The following is a 17,683-nucleotide window of genomic DNA, read 5'->3' on the forward strand; positions in this document are numbered from 1 at the left end:
TTATGATTATATCTCAACAATGATTAGAAACGTAATAATTACATAATTAGAAAGCGGAAACTTAATTTTTTAAATAGTGCATAAAACTTAAAATGTGTCTCTGGGTCAGAGTGACCCAGATTTTTATGAAAAGGTTTGAGTTCACAATGTAGCCTAATAAGCCTACATTTCTTTTAATGTAATAACCTGTTTAAAAATACTATTGTTATGTTTTGTGCTCATAACTGTATTGTTGAGAGAAAACGATTATATTGTAAACACTGTTTCACTTATACATTATTAACTGTGATTACGTTATAAGTTGCTACAGTGTGTTTATAATGTAATACATTTCTCATACAATAAAAAAAACTAATTGCTGTTAAAGCAACATCAATATCGTTTGAGAAGTTAGAAGACACTCTAGTGTGTGTCGAGTCTCGGTGTGTGTTTGATTGACATCTGGAGAGATGTGCCGTGGTGCGGCGCTGGCTAATCTGTCAGCCAGCGGCTCTGTGGCGGAAGTTAATAAAAGCTAATCATCATCTTTGGCATTCGGTCAGGATTGGTGAAGTGTGGAGAAGCTAAATGACAGCGGTAATTATAGCACTTAACACTCATACCTCCTCCAGCGCCAACCACAAGAAACAACGTCCTGTCCAGAATCTCTTCACTAAAAAGCTCAAACCAGCCTGAAGTGGTTAGCGGGTCAGTCAGCCTGGTCAAGCTGGTCTGGTTTGATGGGTATGAAGACCAGCTAATCCATCTTAAACCAGTTTAAAACCAGCAAATCATCACAGGCTGTCGCTATTTTCCAGAGTTAACGGAGAATATGGTGTGTGTGTACAGCACGTGGTACAGTATGAATGATGACTCTGTCCAACACCTAGTGAGCTGCCTATTTATGCAGCATTTTAAGACATCATATGTGTGCTTCCATTGGCTGTTCCATTATAATTATGCTGGCTTCTAAGATACCTCATTTTGGCCAAATGTTAAGGCACTTTGCATGTGTCCTTCATGCAGAATGCTATTCCAGAATACACTGTGATGAGCTCCGAGAAAAATACATGTAATATGGGAGATGAAGTGGACTATTTTAACTAATTGTGTGTGGTTATGTATTTTTATGCCAGCTAGAATATCACACTGTTAGTTCAGCAACATGCTAACGCCAATCTCTTCTTGAATCAGTTGTTTTTATGAGTTTCTCGTGTGCTTCGTGTAAGGAGCGTATGATGCACAGATGCACAGTAATAATGGTGCATTCAAGTCCTGCTGGGAAGTTCGTACTTAAGAGGTCAGAAGTCGTAAATACGATGTGATGTGCATTCAGTTTTGGTTGGAAAGAATGTACCATTTTGCTGTTTCATATTTCTTTATATCTGTTTTCACTTACTAACAAAGACAAGAAACTTTTTGACCTCCAGAGTAACAAAATGAAGCATATTAGGTGGGTAATTGATGTGTTGTGTATTTCATCATTCTCTTGCAATTTAATTTTCATTGCACAAGCCTGTCTCATAATCCAACTACAGTAAAGGAGTCTTATTTTCTAGCAAGCTTTATCGCTATTTCTCATTAACAGAACAAAAACAAAAAAATGCATACAAACTATAGAGTACAGTCAAAATCCACAATTAAAACGGAATTATTTCCAGTACCAATTTGCTTCTGCCATGATTCCTTAACACTTTAAGCTCTGAAGGTGTTTTTAAAGATTTCCTGTTTCAGTGGCATATCCAAAATTAAAGGCTTATAACTCAACAAAAAAAAACAAGGAGGGTCAAATGTTTGGTATCACTGTAAAGAAAACTTAAAAAAAAAAAAATATGACTTAGACTATGATAAATTATGAGACTCTCAGCCTAAGAAACTGCTGAAAAAGCACACAAAAAAACTGAGTCAAAAATGTACTTTAAAAAAAAAAAACAATTATTTTATTTGACATTATAAATCTCCAAGGTGGCTCCAACAAACTGCTTTAGTTTTGTTCCCAGTCACGTCAACTGTATCTGAGAAATTTTTGTGTTGATACGACAAAGCAATCAAAAGTTATAACATTACAAATATAATTAATCATAGTGTTCAAAAGCCTCTCCAAACAAATAAAACAATAATAATTGTACATAAGAACTAATTACACATGCAAACACAACAATGACTAAAGGTTTGCATAGCATGCAGACATGATTTTAGTAATGAGATTTCACAGAATGAGTTTCATTCTGTGTCATTTGAGTCATCACTGAGTCTGTGTCATGTATTTGGCGCCATCTCCTGGTGGCCATATGTAACATTGTGCTTCATGTGGATTATCTAATGATCTATGCATCTGATTATCTTGTGTGTGGACTCGTTTGAAAGATAATCACCTCCTCTAAGTAATGATATTATGATATTTTATGTTCCATTCATTTTTCATGAAGTTATTAGCAAAAACACCACATATAAGCAACACCAACATAATCGTCAAAGACGTATACTTAGCTATTACTCACTATATTTTTGTCTGTGAGTAAAACAAATATGCTGGTTGTATTTTACTCTTTGAGAGCTTTCCAACAACATATGACACATGGATATTTGATCAGTTTGATGGTTTTACTGATTCCAGTAATATGTACATTGCAATCTTTTAAAATAAATTTTCAAAACGGAACACTTCTCATTTGTCTGCAAATTTCAAAGCACTTGTTCAGTTTTGGTCATAATGTCTACATGCATTGGAAAGTAGAGCTTCTAAGCTTTCAAACGATACATATTTTGTGCTGGTCACAACTGTAGTCATGTAAAGTTATTAAAATGACTTGAACACACTATAAGATGCGTTTTGGGTGATCAGTGATCAACCACATCCGGAAGTGGTAGAAACTGTGTCGCTTTGTATATGGCTTTAAAAGGAAATGACCGTCCAATCTGAAAATTTTAAAAAGCTTATACATGAACATGCACAAGAACTTCACAGATCTTCTTCTGTGTGTCTGATATCAACATGCAGAGACACAGATGACAAGCACACACATCTCTGAAGCTCAGTTAATGCAGATACGCCTAAAATGCATCTTAATACCAGGTTGTAAACAGGGCCTGAGACATTCAGGATGCTGCTTAAATAGACAGTAGATGGCAAGGCAGCTCACTAGGTTTGGCACAGAGCCATTGTGTTGGTGATCTGGATCAGCAGACTTCTATAAGAGCCACACTGAATGAGTTTTGTCTCAAAGATCTCAGCGGAGCTCCACCATGACTCCTGGAGCAGGTGCTTCCAATTTCCACTGTTAAATGATGCTGCTGGTGCTCAGCGTCTCATTAAGATGGAAGATGTGATCAGTTCTGGGAGCGTGTTATCGACATCCATCATCACAGTCTGTCAGTCCTGCACACCCTCATACCATCACATCTTTAGAGGGAATGCTCGCGGATGAGCGCGGACGCTATCAGCCCGTCCATCTGTCCATTTCACCTCCTGGCAGACGCCAAATATCGTTCCCATCTGGAGTTCGGCCAGTGAAGCTCTGGATGAAGATTCTTTTCAGTTTAATTCATCTTTTTGAATCCAGTTCTCTACAAGAACTCATGTGCTGTTAATCAGTTAATTACTGAACAAAATTACTGTAGAAAATGTTTATTGACGAAGGGTTTTTGGATTTGATCAATGATGACAAGGATGAGACGAAAAAATCTATCACACTTCGTGATGATTAAAAAAAAACAATTTTATTCAGAACATACAGTTGATGAAAATATGATGTGGAAAAAATAGTACTGGATGATATTTATAATTAGCTTAGAATGTCCTTTTTCTTTCTATTTTTCTTTTTTAAAGAAAAGAATCCATTCATAGTATGTTTTGGATTTTCCCTCTTCACAAACGGGTTAATTACCTAATGTAACGCATTCTATATCTGCAACATAAGTGTAATATTACAACAAGCCAATGAACAGGTGAACTACTTGAACTGCTTTTACAGAATGCTGTTTCAGTATATTTCAGTATATTGTATTCATTACTTACTATTCTGGTGATCCGGTTTTCCAGACAGTTTTCTCATGTTGTTTATGTTGATAAATCATATGTTTAACCCTTAAATGCATGGGAATTTCACCAAACACTCTTACATATTCAGGTCTTTAGAGACCAGTTACTATATATATATATAAAAACGGATCTACAAAATGCTCAGATAGTGTAGCATTTTCGAAATAGTTTCAAGGCAATTCAAAAATAATCAAATAAATTATATTTTGATGTTTTATTTTTCATATATCAAAGAGATGATGCAACAGTTCTAGAACAGGATTCATTACTGAAATGTCACACATATTGAGCTACACATAATCTGCATATAAACTACACATATGTATTTTCTCTGGCACTTATTGAGTCTAAATAGACGCACAACTTACATAATATCAGTAGTACACTCAAATGACAATATTTATATCCTACTGTTCTTGTGTTAAACTTGCTATAGTTTCCACATTGTTCATTCATCAAATAGAAATGTCAAATGTAAATCAAGTCAATCACTGACACGTCAGCGCCACCTTGAGTAAGAACATGTATAATATCTATATGTACACGCATATGAGATACTGATAATTCACTATCACACAGAAAATCAACATGATATATTATTTATTTGTATGAATATATAGTACTCATTTATCTTGTAATAAATAAAGAAATAGATATCCTGTGATAGTAAACTTAAATAGATATTAAATAATCATAAAAACTATATAATTTATGGAAGTGCAAAAAAAATAATCCCCCCCAGCACTATTACATACCTCGGGTCTCTAAGACCCTATACACTTTTGTTACTTAAACAATTATACTTTTTGTGTGTGTGTTACACTATTTATAAGAGAGAGATTGAGGAATACTCCTCCAAACATGGATGAGGTACAGGGGGTGAAATGAGGTCCCGAGACACTAAAGACCTGAGGTATGCATTAAAGGATTAAATAATTAAATGTTTATACATTTTGCAAAATGTTTGAATATTTGGTTAAAGTTTCATTTGCACATTATTGTAAAATGTTATTTTTTGTTGACTAAATGATACGCTGTTTTAGTCAAAGTAAAATGGACTTCAGTTAATGAATATGACATTAAGAAAAACGTAATTTAAAGGAAATGTTTGTCAAAAGACAAGTAAAATAAAACAATGTGGGGGGAAAAGTCTACACCGACATTCGATGAGTTTTAGTTTTGTTGTGATCATGTGAAAAGCTTTCTGGAGTTAATATGTAACCTTTATTTTCTGAACCTTTTTTTTGCACACAGTGTAAAGCATAATTCATAGGGATATATGCTTGACCTTTTTATCCAGTGAATCGAAGAGATAATCTACAGATTCATCAGATGTTAATTGTAGCTGTTATTTCTGTCAGTGTGTTGGTGGTTTGTAATGACACACGTGTGTCTCTTCACTCACAGGTGGCAGTTTACCCAAACCGCAGGTGAAGACCGCATCGCTGGGGCAGGCTGGGAAGGCGAGGTCACCGTTACTGCCCGTTTCCGTGCCGACTGCCCCTGAAACCAATGAGGAGGGGCAGAAACCAGACGACCCATCGAGTGTAAGTGACCTGAACCTACGACACACACTGACTCAGAGAGCCGCCCACTTTCACGTTTGAGGTTAAATATCCGGATCATTCCACCGAGCGAATCATTAGACTCTTTTAGATGCGGCGAGGAGTCGTTCAGAATTCCTCATAACTGAATCCCACTTCTGAGAATCCTTGAAACATCAAACAACAATTTTCCTTGTTTTCCTCCTCCTTTGAAAGAATCATAATAATGTTGTGAACATTTGTGGCAAACTTACCTTTCTTTATTGAGAATGGTTGAAGTTGAGAATGCATGAAAAGCTATTGATGTCACAATAACAATGAGGAGTGGTGTTGGTGGCGTAGTGGGCTAAAGCACAGAACTGGTAAGCAGAAGGATGCTGGTTCGATCCCCACAGCCAGCTTGAGCAAGACACTTAACTCCAGGTTACTCCGGTGGGATTGTCCCTGTAATAAGGGCACTGTAAGTCACTTTGAAGAAAAGCGTCTGCCAAATGCATAAATGTAAATGTAAACAATGATTCTGTGAAAGTTTGCAGTCACGGTTTGGTCTCACCTCAGATGCCATTGAACAGTTTTATAGTTTATGAGGATGAGTGAATGAGAGAGAGAGAGAGAAAATAGAGAGTGAATGAGAGAGAGAGAAGAGAGAGAGAGAGTGATTGAGAGCGGGCGAGAGAGTGATTGAGATTGAGAGAGAGAAGAGAGAGTGAGAGAGGAGAGTGAATGAGAGAGAGAGAAGAGAGAGTGAGAGAGAGAGAGAAGAGAGAGTGAGAGAGGAGAGTGAATGAGAGAGAGAGAAGAGAGAATGATTGAGAGAGAGTGATTGAGATTGAGAGAGAGAGAGAGAGAAGAGAGAGTGATTGAGAGAGAGAGAGAGAAACTAGAGAGTGAATGAGAGAGAGAGAAGACTGATAGAGAGAGTGATTGAGAGAGTGAGAGAAGAGAGAGAGAGAGTGATTGAGAGAGAAGAGAGAGAGTGAATGAGAGAGAGAGAGAAGAGAGAGTGATTGAGAGAGAGAGAGTGATTGAGAGAGAGAAGAGAGAGTGATTGAGAGAGAGAGAGAGAAGAGAGAGTGATTGAGAGAGAGAGTGATTGAGAGAGTGAGAGAAGAGAGTGAATGAGAGAGAGAGTGATTGAGAGAGTGAGAGAAGAGAGTGAATGAGAGAGAGAGAGAATAAGAGAGAGAGAGAAGAGAGAGTGATTGAGAGAGAGAGAGAGAAACTAGAGAGTGAATGAGAGAGAGAGAGAAGACTGATAGAGAGAGTGATTGAGAGAGTGAGAGAAGAGAGAGAGAGAGTGATTGAGAGAGAAGAGAGAGAGTGATTGAGAGAGTGAGAGAAGAGAGTGAATGAGAGAGAGAGAGAAGAGAGAGTGATTGAGAGAGAGAGAGTGATTGAGAGAGAGAAGAGAGAGTGATTGAGAGAGAGAGAGAAGAGAGAGTGATTGAGAGAGAGAGTGATAGAGAGTGAGAGAAGAGAGTGAATGAGAGAGAGAGTGATTGAGAGAGTGAGAGAAGAGAGTGAATGAGAGAGAGAGAGAATAAGAGAGAGAGAGAAGAGAGAGTGATTGAGAGAGAGAGAGTGATTGAGAGAGAGAAGAGAGAGTGATTGAGAGAGAGAGAGTGAATAAGAGAGAGAGAGAAGAGAGAGTGATTGAGAGAGTGAGAGAAGAGAGAGAGAGAGTGATTGAGAGAGAAGAGAGAGAGTGAATGAGAGAGAGAGAGAAGAGAGAGTGATTGAGAGAGAGAGAGTGATTGAGAGAGAGAAGAGAGAGTGATTGAGAGAGAGAGAGAGAAGAGAGAGTGATTGAGAGAGAGAGTGATTGAGAGAGTGAGAGAAGAGAGTGAATGAGAGAGAGAGTGATTGAGAGAGTGAGAGAAGAGAGTGAATGAGAGAGAGAGAGAATAAGAGAGAGAGAGAAGAGAGAGTGATTGAGAGAGAGAGAGAGAAACTAGAGAGTGAATGAGAGAGAGAGAGAAGACTGATAGAGAGAGTGATTGAGAGAGTGAGAGAAGAGAGAGAGAGAGTGATTGAGAGAGAAGAGAGAGAGTGATTGAGAGAGTGAGAGAAGAGAGTGAATGAGAGAGAGAGAGAAGAGAGAGTGATTGAGAGAGAGAGAGTGATTGAGAGAGAGAAGAGAGAGTGATTGAGAGAGAGAGAGAAGAGAGAGTGATTGAGAGAGAGAGTGATAGAGAGTGAGAGAAGAGAGTGAATGAGAGAGAGAGTGATTGAGAGAGTGAGAGAAGAGAGTGAATGAGAGAGAGAGAGAATAAGAGAGAGAGAGAAGAGAGAGTGATTGAGAGAGAGAGAGTGATTGAGAGAGAGAAGAGAGAGTGATTGAGAGAGAGAGAGTGAATAAGAGAGAGAGAGAAGAGAGAGTGATTGAGAGAGTGAGTGAGATAGAGAGAGTGATTGAGAGATAGAGAGAGAGTGAATGAGAGAGTGATTGAGAGAGAGAGAGTGAATAAGAGAGAGAGAGAAGAGAGAGTGATTGAGAGAGTGAGTGAGATAGAGAGAGTGATTGAGAGAGAGAGAGTGACTGAGAGAGAGAGAAGAGAGAAGATCTCAGTTCTGGAAAGGTCACGAGACTTTCACCCGTCAGACAGATACAGTGTGTGTAATTGGATTGGCCTTTCTCATCACAAAAGCAAATAAACAAACTGACATTAAGTGCACGCATCACTCTCAGTCACACACACTTTCATCAAAATATTAAAAAATAACTAATAACTAATTCTGTCATCATTAACACTGAAAATATATATATTAGATTTACACATTTCAATTTCATAACAACATTCCATCAAATTAAATTGAGTAATTAAAAAAAAGAATAGATATTTTTAAGTAATTAATTTTAAAAAAATTACACAATTCAATCTGATGGAATTTGTTATGAAATTGAAATGTGTACTGTATATATTAAAAATAGTAAAAATAATATATATATATATTTTAAATCACCTTCTGATGTTGTGCAAAACCAGCATGATTTTATTCTGGGGAATGCTGCTGTTTTCCATACAACAAAAGTGGAAGCACCATAAACGTATCAGTCCATATGACTCGTGTGAAGTTATACAATAGCTTTGTGTGAGGAACAGCATCACATTAAAGTCGTTATTCACTGATAATCTTCTCCTCCACTGTAAAATCTAATTTGCACTTGCGTTGAATTCAAAAATTGTCTCAGTACAGCATTGCTTCTTGAGTGTCATGTGACTCAAGTTTGAAAAATGTGACAGAAAAAGGAGATTTGAGAGAGACTGCAGAGGGTAAGATTATCAGTGAATAATGACTAGGGCTGCACAATTAATTTAATAAACTAATCGTGAAAATTGTCAATTACAGCATTCATTGAGTTTGCACAAAATGGACCTCACTCATTCATCATCCGTTCTGACATAAATTCTCGGATTCATGAAAGTTTTCATATTTTCATAATGTAACAAAATTTACACCTGATCCCGACCACATGTGAACTGTCATGACTTCATTTTGATAATAATTAAATGAGAAATTAACCTTAAAAAATTAAATATATTATTTAAAATAAAAAAGAAGGAAAGAAAAACTTTGTTTTATTTTTAAACCACAGCCTATACTTATTTAGAAACGTTTCTTGAATTTATTTTTTCAAAGTATAATTTTTTTCCCAACGTAATTTTTTTTTTTTTTTTTTTTTTTTTTCAATTTGGAATGCCCAATTCCCAAAGCGCTCTAAGTCCTCATGGTGGCGTAGTGATTCGCCTCAATCCGGGTGGTGGAGGACAAATCCTCCGCATCTGAGACAGTCAACCCGCGCATCTTATCACATGACTTGTTGAGCGTGTTGCCACGGAGACATAGCCCGTGTGGAGGCTTCACGCCATCCACCGCGGCAACCACGCTCAACTCACCACGCGCCCCACCGAGAACAAACCACATTATAGCAATTATGAGGAGGTTACCCCATGTGACTCTACCCTCCCTAGCAACCGGGCCAATTTGGTTGCTTAGGAGACCTGGCTGGAGTCACTCAGCACTCAATAGTTTCTTCATTTAATAAGAGCTCTATAATTTAGGTTTCATAATTTAGTATCGGCATCGATAAATCTCATTCAGTTGATAACGTATGGTCAATGCTAATGCTGTTAAACCTATAAATAAACACATCGTGTGCAGGTGCGTACACAATACAACAGGGAAAAATAGAAAAAACCGTATAGCTTACAAATCTGTAATATCTTACAGCGTTTCGGTCAAAGATCTTCTTCAGATATTCTATTCATTTCTCTGAAGATTCTTCCAGTTGCAGGTATATCACCGTTTCATCATGATTTACCCGAGAAGTTTCACAAATGATGCTGGCGATACGATGTGAACTGATCCAGAGAAGATTAATGATGGTGAACATGTCAAACCATTTTTATTGACCTCTTGAACTGTTTGATTCACAAAAGAGCATCTGATGACAGAAAAAACATGTGATGACAGTAAGTCCTCACTTTCTTTGAGACGCTATTGTGTTTGTTAAATCTAAATGAAAGATTCATATAAACGATTTCATTACTGTCCCGCATAGATGTAAACAGCATTTACTAGCGAGTCTGAGGACTTCCTTATATGGCATTTTCATGGGCGTGGATTATGTTAATAGTGAATGAACGTGCACACGCCCCATATTTACGAATGTTTGTAATTCACTAAAATACACATGTTTAACTAACAAATCTGGGGAGTATGAAGCGTTTGTGAATCCGGAGGAAAGTTTTCGGGAAGGTCCATTTCACACGCAAATTACTCTGAATTTACTCAAATATTTACAAAAGTTTCATGAATGAGGCCCAAAGTGTTTTTTGCAGCAGTGGAGTTTAAAACAAGACACAGACACGTCCGATGCTCGATTTATGTTTATCAGTTTTTCAAAATGGATATAATCGACAATTATTATTATTATTATTATTATTTTTGTAATAGTCGTGCAGCCCTAATAATGACTAGCATATATTACTACTTCAAAATTCATGCTGCATTTGTTTATGCTATAAAAAGTCATTTTGGGTCAGATTTTGGGCTGCCAGTTTAAAAACACAGTTTTAGTCTCCTGCAATCTTTTGTTATTTGTTCATAGTCCTCTTCCACAGTCGTATCTGCCTTTGTGCTCATGTAAACCATCTGTTTGTGTTTGTGAATCCTAAAGACAGGATATATGAATATAAGGCACTGATGCAGTCGACCGTTGATCCGTTAACAGCTGCGTGATTGATAGTTTCATAGATTTTTCTGCCAGAGAGCGTTTTAGAGAGATATATTTGAAGATTTCCATTGGGAGAAGAGTGGAAAAGGTCTAATGTTATAGAGAGTCAGATCTCAAAGCACTTTATTACGTTCATAGATAACCAATAAACGGCACAATAACAGCGCTTTGATATTGATGCAATAACCGGGCTAATTGTTTCCAATACATCTAAAGGTCGAGCGCTAAAGCATGTGTTCATAAAGGCACTTAAAGTTTTCAATATCACAGTGACCTTATAAAATCTGTCAGCTTTGAACCGTGAAAAAGAATTTCTCTGGACATTAATCTATGAACTAAACCAACTGTAACTTGTCATCATTCATTCACCCTCATGTTGTTCCAAACCCGTATGACTTTCTTTTTGAGATGGGAAAGCATACAGTGACCAAGAGCTGTCAAGCTCCAAAAATGATCAGAAAAAACATCAAAATATCATAACTGAGTGAACTATTGCTTTAACCTCATGAGACCGGTGCGTGACTGCTGTGTGCATTTTCCATTCCCCTTTTTGATTTGTAACTAGTAGCACCTAATAAACATGCAAAAAATAAAATCTAGAGTAAATAGTTTTCCTAAAAATTGATGTCCTCATATGTGGACTAAGTTGTGAAATTTTAAATAATATAAAACTATAGAAAGTCTGATTTTTTTTTTCATCAACTTGTTTATGATGTGTCCAGGAGTGTTGATTATTCATGTTTCAGAGACGTTACAGACATTACATCATAAATTATCATAATTAATTCAGATTCAAAGTAATGTCCAGCATCATCCAATCACTGTCAATCATGTTAAAATAAAATGATACATTATAAATTCTGAATCTATGTACTGATTATCATTGTCACATGTCTGTCAAACATGTTGAGTGATCCAAACATCATCTGCAGCCTGAAACTGAACTTTTGATCAGATTTTAGGAGTGAATGCACTTAACTGCATAGAGAGCTATAGGATGCTCCCTTGCTCCCTATTTAGTGAATGACTTAACCTCCAGTGTGCTGTCTGTCTGCACTGATCTCAGAACAGTTTGAAATGCACCTTATTTTCATCCTAACTCCATATAAAGTCTCTGAAAGACACATTTTACAGCTTTTGCATGAATACATTTATTCTCAATGTGATAATGTACAGTAAATATAGGAATGCATTTATTAATGTTAATGAATAGAATAATATTGTACAGTGATAATAAAATAAAATATAACAAAATTCATATTTAAATAAAGCGAAATGACCCACAGATGTGTTAATATTGAAAGTTATTCAAAATAACATGTTTTTCTACTTTTGAGGAAATGTGGTGTCAGTTTCCACGTATGTGGACATCATGTTTATCAGCGTGCTGACGTGCGAAAAATGAACTGATGTTTTAAAGCGGCATATCAAATGAAACTAGAGACTCTCCTCTTTACAACCAAACAGGTTTCAGTTAAACAACTTAAAGAGATTTCTTACCAGAATCACTTTTGTTGGTGGTGTTGTGTCACGTGACTCAGTGCGGCTGAAGTTTAACCCTTAAATGACAGTCTAGAGTCTTGTGAACAGTATTCATGTAAATTATGCATTGCATATAGCCGAGCCAAAATACAACATTCATGCATGTGAACGTGGGGTAGCACGAGGTTAAATGGATCGTTTTCTCTTCAACATTAGTGAAATTCATTACACTAAACCCTAATGAGATTTTCTGGTCTTGTTTATCTGCAGGTGTATGAGCAGGATGATTTGAGCGAGCAGATGGCGAGTCTTGAAGGTCTGATGAAGCAGCTGAATGCTATCACAGGTTCAGCCTTTTAACACACGCCCGTCCAGAACCGCAGAACTAGAACCCGTGCAGAGGAACCAACACCAAGAACCAGGAACTCTCAGACTGTCTGGTGTTGACGTTCCTCTCTCAGACATCTGCTCATCCACTGAAGAATGACAAACAGAACCTGAGATTCTCCGCACCATCCTCTGCTGTCTCATTGGACTGTTGCAAAACAACTCTTTTCTAACATTGTCTGGAATTTTATACTTGTTTCTCCTCACAGATGTTGTTGGGTTGGTGGTTTCCACCGGACCCATCAGCAGATGTGATCTCCATCCCGCTGAAATCAAACTCCAGGATCACGCATGGCTTTGTGTGGATCCATTCAAGGATGTAGCCAAATTGAGAGGGACCAAATGTACAAATTTAAGAATCTGCAATTGAAAAAACTCTAATCAGAATATTAGTCAACGTCAGTGATGGTTACAGAGCTGGATTCATTTCTCTGCCTCAGAACTTTTCCAAATACCTTTAGAGTTGCCAAAATACAGAAGTTCAGAACTCATTTTTCATGTCTTGCCAAGCAATTGCTGCCAAGATCCCTTAAAATACACTTTACTAGGTGGATTATATATTCATACCTGGATGAGGTTATTTCGGGGGAGGAATCGGTTTGTCTCGGATGCAGTTACGTCGACACTTAAGTTGTTTGAGTTTTGGAGGAATTAAAAATCTCATAATTTCTTTGGTCATGCAACATTATTTTATTATTGATATCCCTATTTTATCCATTCACGTCTTGTGAAAAAGAGTCAGTGCATAACTATGCTATTTTTACGTCGACAAATGATGCCGAAGCTGAGCATCTGATTACTTGTTGTCATTGAAACGCATTGCCTGAAGACGGACCAATCACAGGGAAGTATGTTAACGTATAGTTCAATGATTGGCATATTTGCGAGAAAGTGTTACCGGATCAGTTTTCTGTGAATTCGGGCCACTTTTCCTGAACGATTGCATACTGAATCCTGGAATTCACTGGTCAGAGGGTGGAAGTTTGCCTGCGGATGAGTGAATTGACTATTTAACATCAGATAATGATGGTGATGTGAAACAGAGATGCGTTACGGTCACAAAGAGTTCGGGTTTGATGGATCGGTCACACCGTAAATTCAACAAAGAGACGTGCTGCTTTGTCAAAATCTTGTTTTTCATTCTCTTTTCTGTTCACATTTAAATCTTTTTTGTTTCGTCTGTAAGAGACCTTTTTATGTGCCTATTATAGTGTGTGTGTGTATATATATATGTTAACTTTTTAGTCACTTTATTTTCTGTGACAAATGTTGCTTAATTCCATGAATCTAAACCTGCAAGATGAAACACGGCAAAATGAACGCAGAGAAGCGACTGCGCTCTGTCAGTTTTTCCCACTATATGAAGATGGACACGTTCCTAGATTTGCTATTTTTCTCATACATGTGTATGTTAACATGGAGAACAAGTGGATCACTGTAACAACACATGAAAATACACTGTTTTTTACTGTACAGTTCCAGAGAGCAATTGATGGACATCATGGACTCGGGTGCGGGTGGGTGTCGGGTTTTTACTGATATATTTAATATATATGATTTAGAGTGTTCCTTTCGCAGTAATTTATGAGGACAAAGTGATGAATTAATTCTAGAGCTTTTATTGAGCCCATTTTGAGAATAACGAATGGAGAATTCCGCTGTGGAATTCTGGGAACAGCCTCCAGAATCTCACTGTGTTTTTGAAACTGTCCTGATCGGAACATGACATAATAACATGTGTGTCATGTCAAGTGTGGATTACGACATTACTGCCAAACTGGACGAGACTCATTCAGATTTCTCCAGAATGGACCGTCTGAAGTAGAAGAACTTTGGCAACATTTTTTCTGTTCAAAAGCATCGAGTTTATGACCGTTTACAATCGGCAGTCTGTCAGAAAAAAACACTCTTACATTTGCTTCATAGTCCTACATTTGTCTTGTTCCCTGTGAAGAATTAGAATGTCTCCTTTAACCCCTCCTTGGTCAAGTCCCTACGCTGTCCTTAAGGGTCAAATTGACCCTTTTTTATGTTCAGTTTCAAAAGCTTGTAATAAAGGCTCTGTTTGCTCTCTCTCTCTACTTTTGGTCTTAAATCATTCGTCTAGGTGACAGATAACACTAGAAATAAGATTTTTTTTCTCTATCACCTTCTATCACAATAAACAGATCTGAAAGACAGCGGTAGCCCCAGCTCAGCCCATAGACATCCAGTCATTTTTGAGAAGCTTCACCATAAAATTGTAGCAAAGGTCAAAATGTAATTATAAGTTCACTCATACTACAAATTTCACACACACATACAAACACTCATTGAAAACAGACACAAATGCAAACACAAGATTTAATATATATATTTAAAAAAGTTGATTTACTGTTAATTCAGTGTTCATTATATGTTTATTAAATGTTTGACATGTTAAAATGAGATATAATAAATAAATAATCACCTTTTTAAAAAGGAGAATACATGCAAATTAAAGTTTTTAGTTATTGGATTATTTTGTTCAAATAATCATCGAAAGAGTTTCAAAGTGAAATTGTGAATTTAAAAAAAAAAAATCATGTCTGCTCTGATCACTGCTTCTGTAAACCCCAAATAGCCCCAAACTCTATATCAGCTCATACCTTAGGTTGTTTTCTGCAAAATGAGTCTATTTTTACGTGTCTCAGTTTGCCTGGGTAAATAATCCACTGTTATGTCTCAAATGTCCAGAAAAAAATGCAGTTCAGCAAAAAAGTATTATAAACAAATCATCGTTTGGATATGTTCCTGAAGATTGATGATAAACGGTTATACATCTTTGCAAACCTGAGGTTATTAGCTTTCAAATGACACCAAGATCACATTTGTAGTCTGTTCAGAGGCCGAGATATTCCACAAAACATGGGGGAAGGGCGGGGCTTCCAAAAAAGACTGGATGTGTATGGGCGGAGTCACAAACCATGTTGTGGTGCCCCCTGCTTTTCAGATCTGTATGTTGTGATAGAAAGTAATAGAAAAAATGTCTAGTGTTTGCTGCCATCTGGTGGAATGATCAACGACTAAAAGTAAGGAGATCGAGCAAACAGAGCCTTTATTACAAACTTTTGAAGTTTTTTTTTTAACAAGATTTTTTAAACTGTGTTGGGGCGTCACCTGCCTTTCAGAACTGTATATTGGAAAAGAAGATGATAGAGAAAAAAATATTATTTCTAGTGTTAGCTGTTACCTAGATAAGCGATTTTAGAGTTAGAGCAAACAGAGCCTTTATTATAAGCTTTTGAAATTGAATAAAAAAATGGTCAATTTGGCCCTTAAGGACAACATAGGTACTTTTTTTGTAGCTTTGTTTATAAATACATGAAGTAAATAAAGAAAATGACCGAGTTCAGATCAGCTCTGATGTCATGAAGATTCAGGCCGATAATTTAAAGTTAAGTTGATATAAATCAGTGTTAAAAATTCAAAAGGGTCAGATTGACCCATAAAGGCTGAAACATACTTCACGCAAGTACGCAAATGCAGACGCGAGCACTTCGCCAACACATGGCCAACACGTTGTACCCATTGTACATACATTACGTGCGCTCTTGCGTTGCTCTGGTGGTTACAAACCTCACAAGGGGGCAATCGATTTTTTAGACGTGACCACGAAACCGGACGTGGTAGATGAGTCAGTTGTTGAGGAGTGGGGAGAGACATGGAGAAAAAACAAGTTTGTTTGAATGGACTGGGGACAAAAGTCGTGTATATTTTTTGAAAAGATTCAACTCAAATTGCTGCCCGAGTCCGCCATGACGGTTGTTGATTGAAAGAAGAAAATGCCCCTTGTGGCAGTGCTGAGAATGCAGCGCATACTTGCGTTTGACACATTTCACAACGCAATCTTGCGTAACGATGCGCCTGCATTCACGTACTTGCGTAGAGTATGTTTGGGCCTTAAGACCAAGTAAGAGTTAAGGGAAGAAGAATTCTGTCATCATTTACTCACCTTCATGTTGTCCCAAACCCAAAAGACTTTCTTCCATGAAACACAAAAAAAGAAGAATCATTATTCAGCTCTTTCCATACAATAGTTTGGACAAACTATCCAGAAATCAATCAGAATTAGTAGTCTTTAAGTCAAAATTCTTTGAATACAAATTCAGAAAGATGACTGGAGACAATTATCAGTGAATAACCACTTAAATTTAGGTGTGTTCCTCACACAAAGCTATCATATGGCTTCAGAAGACTTGGAATATAGTGTACAAGACATATGGGCTACTTTTATTATACATTTATAGTCTGAAAAGATACTTCAAAAATTCCCCGTTTATGTTCCATGGAGAAAATAACAGCATATGGTTTGGATTGACATGAAGCTGAGTAAATGATGACAGAATTTACATTTTTGGCTGAACTAATCCTATAATTCTGCAGTCACACGTCTCTCAAGACCTGTCTGTTAAGTCATTGAACAGTGTTTGTGATACCGAAACACCCTGATTAAATGACAGAATCCCCCCCCCAAAAGAAATGTGAACAAAGGCAAATGTCAAGAAACATCGCCAAATGCGTTACACAACGTTTTCTACACGTTCATGTTAGCTCGAGTCTGTCAGACTGATGAAAATAAGAGAGAAAGAATCATTCTTATGTGTAAGTTGACTTCATCCTTAAATTGTCCAATTTTAGCCTTGTTAACCAAATTAGAGTAGTCATTGAAATATGAAAACCATTTTTCCATGTACAGGGAAGGGGAACAGAGTAAAAGCCCTCAGCGGTTTCTACCATCACGTTGTAAATGATTGCTGGTTTTGTAATGCACTGTAGAACAGTCCAATGGTCCTTTTTTATATAGAAATGTTATTTGAATGGTGCATTGTTTTTGTTTGATAAATAAAGTTTTTGATAATAAAAAGTGTCTTTTGCAGATTTTATTTTCATTATCTTGTATGTTATTCATTATCTGAGTAATGAGGTTAATCATAACTCTGGAGACATGCTGAAATCTTATACTGATTATGCATAATAAGCTGATAAATG

General features: G+C 37.0%; 1 protein-coding gene across 1 annotated transcript in view; it reads left to right on the top strand.

Annotated features, from left to right (window-relative positions):
• The window catches only part of dcc (DCC netrin 1 receptor), a 307,139-nt gene extending 292,908 nt beyond the window's left edge, over window positions 1-14,231 (top strand). The window contains exons 30-31 of the mRNA XM_051679498.1: window positions 5,429-5,568; window positions 12,557-14,231. Of these exons, the coding sequence (XP_051535458.1) occupies window positions 5,429-5,568; window positions 12,557-12,646 (230 nt within the window). The 3' untranslated portion in view covers window positions 12,647-14,231. The remainder of the gene's footprint in view (window positions 1-5,428; window positions 5,569-12,556) is intronic.
• The last annotated feature ends 3,452 nt before the right edge of the window (window positions 14,232-17,683 follow it).

This window comes from Myxocyprinus asiaticus, chromosome 3 (genome assembly GCF_019703515.2).
Source record: "Myxocyprinus asiaticus isolate MX2 ecotype Aquarium Trade chromosome 3, UBuf_Myxa_2, whole genome shotgun sequence".
NCBI classification, from domain to species: Eukaryota; Metazoa; Chordata; class Actinopteri; order Cypriniformes; family Catostomidae; genus Myxocyprinus; species Myxocyprinus asiaticus.